The sequence below is a fragment of the Rutidosis leptorrhynchoides genome, chromosome 2 (assembly GCF_046630445.1).
Source record: "Rutidosis leptorrhynchoides isolate AG116_Rl617_1_P2 chromosome 2, CSIRO_AGI_Rlap_v1, whole genome shotgun sequence".
In the NCBI taxonomy this organism is placed as follows: Eukaryota; Viridiplantae; Streptophyta; class Magnoliopsida; order Asterales; family Asteraceae; genus Rutidosis; species Rutidosis leptorrhynchoides.
Window position 1 is genome coordinate 609,443,327 of NC_092334.1, and position 9,528 is coordinate 609,452,854.

Sequence of the window (9,528 nt, forward strand, 5' to 3'; positions counted from 1 at the left end):
CCGAAGAACCCAGATAACGTAATATCAGACTGGCGTAGCTGCGTTTTAACTTCTGCAGGGAGGAAACGATAGCAATGCTCGTACATAATGTCAACGCCACTCCCGGTGTCAACATGCATGCGTTTAATTTGTACTCCGCAAGTAGGGATGCGACACTTGATGATAATGGGCTCGTTAACCGTGTCAATTGACATTACAGTAGGAAACGTGATTGGGAGAAGTTACCAGTCGTGGTGATCATTGTACTTTCTCCGCTGACTAACTTTCTCTGCGTCGACCATATTGATGGTTAAATCGGCGTTTTTTGTTTTATCAACTTTTTGCCATGGAATTCACAATACTTTGTTTTATCCCGCTTACCAAATTTTACACTGATTAGTGTCATGACCGTAGTCGTCATGGAATTCACAATACTTTGTTTTATCCCGCTTACCAAATTCTGTAAGCGGAGTTGGAACCGCAAAGGTCGCGCACACTGGTTCGGTTGCCAAAATTTCTTTTGGCGTTTTAGACAAACTTTTAAGCAGCGCATAGTTCTGATTATTGATGCCGCGCTGATTATTGTTTCGATAATTGCCACTTGATTTCCCTTTATCATTCCTGATAGGACCACCACTAGGATACCTTCCGCGAGAGTTGTTGCCACGATTTTGATCACGCGAACGATCATCATCGTCTTTCCTCTCGTTGCGTGAACTAGCTGTTGGAATATCATTATCTTCGCCACTCCGCATATAGTCATGGCATTCATTAAGCGCTTCAGCATAAGTTGTTGGGACCGTATGGCGCAGACGCCTTACCAGTGTTAGATGACGTTCTGAGTTTATACCATGTATGAGTCCGAAAATCTGTTGCTCTGGCTTGAGATCTGGTATGCGCAGACACTCATTAGTATATCTTGTAAGAAATTCACCCAAAGATTCCTTGGATTTCTACACAATATCATGACATTCGATATGAGTGCGTTTGCGTGGCCTCTGATTCTGATATTGCAGCAAGAACTTCGTCCGCAGATCCATGAACCCGAATATGCTACCTGATGGGAGCTTATTAAACCACTCGCGAGCAATGCCCTGCAGCGTCATGGGAAATATCTGACATGCTACCGGATCCACCCAGCCTTGGGTGCGCATTGCACCCTCGAAACGCTGCAGGAAATCATCCGAATAAGTCAAACCATTATAAGTACCCAGTGTATGGGGTATCTTTGGCGCTGATGGAAACGGATATGCAGTTATATGCGGAGGAAACTTATCAAAAGTAGTTGGTAGCTCGAAAGGTGGTTTAACAGGGTCACCTTTGAGCCCTGCGAAGAAACGCCTCATCATATTCTGAACAAAATCAGGTTGTGAAAATAGGTGGACCATGTCAGGAGGCGCCGCCTGCATAAATTGGCTTGCGAGATTCGCCTGCCCCTGAATATTTTGCCAAGGCTGCCCTGGCGTCTACGGATACAACCAAGGCTGATGCGTTGGAAAAGAAGGCAGGCCTGCCAGCGCAGAGTATACAGGTAGCTGAAAAGGTGCCGAAACTTGTGGCGCAGATGCCTGCGAGACCTGAGGATATGCAGCAATAAGCCCAACCGTATGCGCAGTGCTTTGCTGTTCTGAGGTTATCGGCGTCCAATGAGAATTGGCATCCGGAATGACACCGAACCCCCAACTATTAAGTAATGTTTGCGCATCTGCATGAGTCAAAAACTGCGAAATTGGACGCGGTGGTTGCCAAGGTTGCAACGGTGTAAACGATGAATTCTGCTGAACACTCTGCGTCTGCAGAGGGATTGAAACCGTGGTACTATAAATAGGTACCTGGCCGCAGCATACCAAGTGCGGGCCTACTGATTCACCGCTAGTGCCCACCAAGATGACCCTTGGATCTACTGCGGAAAAATCTAACCGCGTGGTGGTGATTGGCGAGTTTGCCCTTGGCGGTGTAATCCCATCTGGATATATCGGCTTATACCTCTGAAAAGGCTCGCCGGATACATGCGGAGGATATGGCGTGTATCCCGCCCCCGTAACCATAGCTTGCGCCTGCTGATTACCAGACGGCGTGTTTTGGTTATCTGTTTGAGTACGTTCCGATGATTCCCCGGAAGTCATGATACTGTTAAAGAAAAAAATCCAGAGAAATTTGTAAATAATAAGCCTTATAATTCAAAACATTAAAAGAGAACAAATAAACATGTCTTGAATTAGTTCGGATCTCAATGAAAGCACCACTTGATCATGCATATATTTTTCATAAGGTCAATATGCATGTTCAACGCATAACGGGAGGGGTTTAAGGATCTTAGAACGAGGCTCTCCGGTCCGGCTACCGTGAATAACCCTGGCCGACATGATGATGTCGGCGGGGTGACCAAGTGATTAAGTCCACCTTCGATAACGATCGTCGATCGGAAGGCCCCAAGTAAGGTCGTAGGTGCTAATTAACGAGAAACTAACCTATTGACCTTGAGAAGACGCTAAACGATGCTGGTTACGTAAGACGTGTATTAGATGATGGTTACGTAATGTGATTGTCTTTTTAGAACGACAATAAGGGTTTGTATATATAGGCAAACCCTAATTCTAGAATCATCGAAGATAATGATAATCTCGTCCACAACTAACTCCCCCGAATCTCGGATATAATTATGGAAAAGATATTGACTTGATGACCAAGTAACTGCCGCACCGGGAACAAAGGCATTCGATACATAACCGCATGCCGCATACCGCATACAAGGTATACGCATTCGCATGCTATCAAGGGCCCGCATACGGATGGAATGCGCATGCGGGTTGCGGTATCATTAAAACAATTCTCCGGTAGCTCTCACCGACCAGTTTCATGGTCTACTTGAGATAAAAAAATCGGATAACTCGTGATTAAAGGGATATGAGGCTAGGATTGAACTCAACCATGACATCCGGTTTATGTTGCATGTCCCTCGACCACTAGGCTACCGTCGAGGAGACAATCACTATAACCTAGGACTCGCCGTAACTAGTAAAGAGGACTTCCTTCGCGAAGTAATGCCGATTACCTCACTCATGTCCATATCGTTCTCATTAACGCCGTTTGGCAAACCTAAATTGAACTTGTATACGACATTAGCTATCGCAAGTTCCATGTCGACTACTCTAAACTAAATTCCAGGACATGCTCTTCGTCTACCGCCAAATTTTAACCACTCGAAGTGATCAATCCCTTTAGAGTCTACTAAAAACCTCTCCGGTCAAAACTGGCCTGATTTTTCCCACAAAACAGGATCTAATCCAATTGCCCATATATTGATAAGCACTTGTGTGCCTATTGGAATGTCGTATCCCATGAGTTTTAATTCTTGTGTCATTTCGTGAGGAAGAAGAAGAGGAATTGGAGGATGCAACCGTAAAGACTCTTTAACGATAGCTCTAAAATATTTCATATTCGCAAAATCATCTTCGGAAATAATGGAACGTCGTGCTTGTGCTATTTCTGTTACTTCTTGCTGTAATTTTTTCATTACTCTTGAGTTCCTTACCAGTTTTGACATAGTACAATATAAACTTGTTGACAAAGTATCTGTTCCAGCAGCAAAGACATTCTACAACAAACACAATCGACAACTTGGATTGAGTGGTATTCGGGTGAGATTCAACTTGGGGTACTGCCAACCCAGGTTCAATCCTCATTCCAAGCAGGGAATTTCCAACCATTGACGGTACTGTCAACATCAATGCGATTTGGGAAGGTCTCGGGGGATGTGGGGGAAGGTCTCCAAAGTGCCTTAAGGGTATCTGCATGAAGGGTGAAGCCGTTAGTTTTGTCTCTGTGAACATGAAGTAAGATATCTACAACATCTTGACCTTGATCATTTCCTATTTCAATTTTGATGTTCTTCAACAACACTTTGGAGAAAATCATCAATTTCTTTAGCAATCTTTTGTACGCGACCCGTTAACCCACTTAATCTATCTATCTACCATCAAGGGAGGTCCGAAGGGGAACAAGGTGATCGACCGTTCGAGGCCTAAGGTTTTTAGGGGTTCAATATATATATATATATATATATATATATATATATATATATATATATATATATATATATATATATATATATATATATAATTGGAGATTTGAGAAACATGGGAACTAGAGAAACACAACTGAAGCAGCGAAGACGAAGCACAATAAGAATGAAAGTCCATAACATTCTAACAAGGCTCAAACAGCTTTTTTTCAATCCTTATATTATTCGTTAGAGTCTAAAAACCTTTTTTCCACCTCGTTGTATCCACCATAACCATGAAAAATAATCACTTGCACTAAAACTACCCAAAAGATGTAACAAGTATGTAAAATTTACTTCATTATATTTCCTTCCAAGTGCCACCCTACAAATTATGTTATTTGAATATAAAGAAGAGATTGTAGTTAGATCAACCAAATAAACACCACGAGTTTTTTCGATCTCGTGAATCATATGACCAATCTCGTCTTCTCTCAATCGATGAAATGACATGACTCGTGTTTTAGTCAAAAGATTAGTAGTGACAACCATTAGCTTGAGTTGTTTCCGCTGTTCGTCCGAAGGAGAAAACGCAATGTCCTTGGAGTTATAAAATATAATGTAGGCCATAGTTGAACTTGGGCGATTGGAGAACGACAAATCATGAGTTGTCAATTTGTCATCTCTCGAGCTGGTTTGATGGACGAGATTTGAAGTGTTGGTACGGTGCCGAGATGAATGAGCACGAGTGGTCCTTACTTAAGGGACAACGCTCAGAGAGAGCGATGGGAACTCGATCCAATTTGCTGTAAGTTTTCAATGATGGGGAGTGTTGGCGGAGATAATGGTGGTAAGTTTTTTTTGGAATTGGTTCGAAGATTAGTTGATTTAAAATCGAAAAAGAACATAAATATGATGAATGAGAATAGAGAAACAATAAAGGTTTGCAAGAAGTAGAAAAACCATCATTACGTGTTAGTTAACAAATATACTAGCAATTTAATTTATTTTCAAAAACTACATGTATCATCCTTTTTTGCAATATATTAATTCCTTTTTTTTTTTTTGGACGTGATCACCAGGATGAACTAAACCATCCACGCATTCATCTTCCATAGTTGCATAACCTGACCCTAACTACTGCCCTGGAAAAAATCCGGACCAATCCGAAGGCATGGCCGGTCAAACCCTCATCCCAGCTGCCCCCGAAGTAAACGAAAGACGACCTGGTGGATACTTCAGGTCAGGGATAAACTTGAGTGCAATGTTACAGCCCAGCGCAGTCGAAATTCTGACCTCTTGCTAAGAGAGACATACCACTATCAGTTAAGCTACAACTCAATGTTGCAATAAATTAATTCCTAATGACAACCTTTAATTTATGTTTGTGACTAACAAAATTTAAAAAAAAAAAAAAAACAAAACAAAAAACAAAAAACAAAAAAAGGAAATGTGTGATCTTTTTTTTTTTTTTTGTGTGACAAAAACGTAAACTTTATTAATAACAACACACTTACAAAGCAAACCACAAGACCACCGAAAGAAAAACACGAAACAGGAGGCGAGACATCAAAAAACATTTAGCTAACTCGGCACAGTGTGTGATCTGTTTCATAACTAGTTTCAACAAACAATTTATATGTGATTTGAAATCGTCATAGATTCTTGAATATAATACGGTAATTAAAAGACATTTTATCAAGTATATAGTCCATGTGATTTGTAACAAAAATTACTGCTAGTCCTTATAATTAGTTTTCCGTAACTGATAGTTTATGTGGTTTGCTCTTCAATCAAAGATATTCTTCTCACTAATGAAAGTTAGTTGTAAATCCTAATAAAAAAATCCACAAGATCAATCTAACACTTTCGAATAACCTAATTAAATGCCTCAATCAACAAGTTGAAATGTTATTCTCTATATTACCACACCTTGATAATACACATCTAATTAGTAAGGCAATTAAATAAACGTTTTAGCGTGTTGATTGACGCCATTTAATTAAGTGTTATTAGAAGGTGTTGATTGATATTATTTATTACGGTTTAAAAGATGGATGATGAAGAGATGGAGGTTAGTTGATTAAATTTAAGGAGTAGAATGTATACAAAAAAAAGGAAAAAATCCGCACATGTTCATCACATGAATGTATTTAATAATGATAGTTAATCTTCTTTAGTGAGAAGGACTATTTTTTATTAAAGTTTATATGTATTATTTGATGAGTTTGGAATAAGAGTATCTTCTTGAGACAATTAGGTTAGCTAGAACATGAGTCAATAACTTAGTTTGAATACGATTATCTCTTTGAGACAATTAAGTTAGCTAGAACATTAGCTAGAACATGAGTTGTTCATAGTTTGGTTGATACTGTTGTAATAAAAGGACCATATATGAATAATGTAGAAAGAAAAGGGACCTACCTATAACAACTTCGTAGTATGTCGAAGATAATTTGTTGACATTCACACTTCACAGGGACCATTATTGTAAATTATCCCGCGTGTCAACCGATGAAACTAAAGTACCACCTTTTCTAAAGCTAAAGATGGAGGGACAGATATAAAGCACTGATACGACCAGCTTTATACGACGACGTATTCATAATCCACCTGCCATTTTGGACATCTTCTCCACTTTCAAACAAAGAATCTTCTGTAAAACCTTTGATTTCTATTTCAATTTTAATTTGTCTCTCTGTTACTATTTCATCGTCAACAGATCAATCAACTCCCTTACAGGTACGTGTTTTATTTGTTCTTACTATTTCCCACTTATATATTTACAATTTGAAGTTATTTTTTTACTTTATATTTTTGTTTTGGTGGAACTATAAAGTTTTTGAAGTTATTTTTGTGAGCTTTAGCTTTTTGTTTGATGTATGAAAGTAGTTGTAGAAACTTTTTAGATGATACTATAACTTTTAGATTAGACTATGAATGGGCAACATGGAAACAATTACAGGTTAATCGGTTAGATCGCGTATTATTGAGTAAATTATTCTTCCTTTTCGGTAAGTGAACAGAAAAACCTATTTTATAAGTACTATTTTAATTATTAGTTTTTGTGTTATTTAGTCCTAAAAAATCAAAAAGTTTGTATTAACAGAGGAATAAGTTTGCAAGGATGATAGTTTTTATTTATCAAGATTCAAGAATCGTGATGATACAATTAGAAAGAAAAGTTATTTTGTTCTTTTGGAATATGATTAATTTAGTGATGATATATTTTCTTTTTGTTTATAGATACAACACGACTTTGAATCATGTTCCATTTCTTGCATCTAGAGAAATTAAGTGATCAGCTGTGAAGGATCATAGTAAATATAATGCTCTCAACTGAAAATGATGATATTGAAGATATCAAAACTTCTAACACGCTTGATACAAATGAGGACCCACAAATTAGTACTTCATCAAAGAACGAATCGAATTTTATCAAATTTAGTAGGAAAGTTAATTGGGGTTCACTTAAGAACATGGCTAAACAATGGATAAAGAATCCAATGAACATGGTCCTTTTGATTTGGATCATATGTGTAACAATCTCGGGTGCGATTTTGTTCCTTGTGATGACTGGTATGTTAAATCACGCTCTTCCGAAAAAATCCCAAAGAGAAGCATGGTTTGAAGTAAACAATCAAATACTCAACGCTCTATTTACGCTCATTTGTTTATACCATCACCCTCGTAGGGTCCACCACCTCGTGCTTCTATTAAGATGGAGACAGCTAGATGTGTCAAAGTTACGAAAAGTATACTGCAAAGATGGAACTTATAAGCCTCACGAACGGACATATATGCTTATCGTTGTCTTGCTTTTGAACCTAAATTGTTTAGCGCAATATGCTTTGTGTAGCATAAATGTAGGTTACACTCGATCAAAAAGACCAGCAATAGCGGTGGCAATAACTATTTCTGTAGCAATTGCCGCCGCTGCAATTGCTGGTCTGTACATAATCCTTAGCCCATTAGGGAAGGATTATGATACGACTCAAGATGTAGAATCCCAAATTCAAGAAAATAACGTTGTCAAATCGTTGGAAAAAAGGTACTCGTTTTCATTAAGGGAAACTAGCCCGAAATGGAGTGGAGGCGTACTTGATTTCTGGGACGATATTTCAATAGCGCACCTATCGTTGTTTTGTAGTTTTTGTGTTTTCGGGTGGAATATGGAAAGACTCGGGTTTGGAAACATGTATGTTCATACGGCTACGTTTCTTTTACTTTGTTTGGCTCCGTTTTGGATCTTTACAATGGCGGCTATTAACATGAACAATGAGAATGTTAGGGAGGCTTTGGGTGTTACCGGACTCTTTTTATGTGTTTTTGGTCTACTTTATGGTGGTTTTTGGCGGATTCAGATGAGGAAGAGGTATAAATTACCGCCATCACATTCTTGTTGTGGTAAACCGGCTATTACTGATTGTGCGTTGTGGCTTTTTTGTTGCTGGTGTTCTCTTGCCCAAGAAGTCCGAACGGGCAACTTTTATGATATTGACGAAGATAAGTTTTACAAGAAACAGCACGACAAAGTGCCCGGATTTGGATCCGGGTTGAGTTCTCCGGTTCATGAGAGGTCTACCTTGACTGCGGGTCAGAGCGCGATTTTGGAGGATAACCAAAATCCAACAGATTTATGTTTGAGAGGTAAAGATGCAACACTAGAACCACCTGTTCAATGCTTTACTAACAGAGAAGGGAATTAATTAGGAATATTACAAAGGTGGATTTTGATTGTGATCCGTATGTTAGAGGTAATGTTATAGACTCTTACAAGTATCCATACACTTGTTTACCGTTTTTCCAATAATTTACATGATTTTGTTAGTTGTATTTCTAAAATGTGTTTAGCATCGAGTGAAACATTTTGATTCTGGTAAAGCGACTATATCATACGGCGTACATGCTAAACTAACAGAAGTCCCCTGTTTTCAACGGACGTCAAAAGCATTCCAACGGACGTCGGACGTCAAAAGCAGTGGCGAGTCCACCCTTGGGGTTGTGGGGTCCCATGACCCTATTAAATTGAACTTTTTTACACTATTTACATTTACACTTCAAATTATATATTAGACATTACTAAATTTAACTATAGGATCCCACATATATTTAAAAAATATGAGTTTTTAAAGTTAAACAACCACTGAAGTATCCTTAAAATATACTTAAAGTATAACAAGTTTAAAAAAAAAATGAGATCACATTGGGTTTTGATCCTGGATTCGCCCCTGGTCAAAAGACGTTCAAGAAGCCCGTTAAGTAAATACTTTGGTGGTCCTTGACGTTAACAGACGTTATTTCCAGTTAAGTAAATACTTTCATTTTCACGTTTCGGTGTCACGTTTCGTTTTCACCTTTTGGTTCCGCATTTTGATTCCGCGTTTCGATTTTGCATTTCGGTTTCGCGTTAAGTTTCGCGTTTCAATCTTCGCGTTTCAATCTTCGCGTTTTAGTTTCACATTTCAATTTCGCGTTTCATTTTCGCATTTCGGATTTTGCGTTTCGATTTTCGCGTTCCGATTTCTCGTTTGCATTTCGAGTTT

General features: G+C 38.6%; 1 protein-coding gene and 1 pseudogene across 1 annotated transcript; one reads left to right on the plus strand and one right to left on the minus strand.

The window, feature by feature from the left end:
* Window positions 1–2,971: 2,971 nt before the first annotated feature.
* Window positions 2,972–4,612, minus strand: LOC139890001 (cytochrome P450 Tp4149-like; annotated as a pseudogene).
* A 1,976-nt stretch (window positions 4,613–6,588) lies between these two features.
* LOC139893469 (uncharacterized) lies at window positions 6,589–8,784 on the plus strand. The gene is made up of 2 exons (XM_071876633.1): window positions 6,589–6,724; window positions 7,229–8,784. Exon 2 carries the CDS (start codon window positions 7,312–7,314, stop codon window positions 8,689–8,691), a length of 1,380 nt encoding a protein of 459 aa, XP_071732734.1. The 5' UTR covers window positions 6,589–6,724; window positions 7,229–7,311; the 3' UTR covers window positions 8,692–8,784.
* Window positions 8,785–9,528: the final 744 nt, after the last annotated feature.

Excerpts from the sequence above, each read along its gene's own strand:
- LOC139893469 (XM_071876633.1), top strand. The coding sequence starts at position 7,312 with ATGCTCTCAACTGAAAATGATGATATTGAAGATATCAAAACTTCTAAC.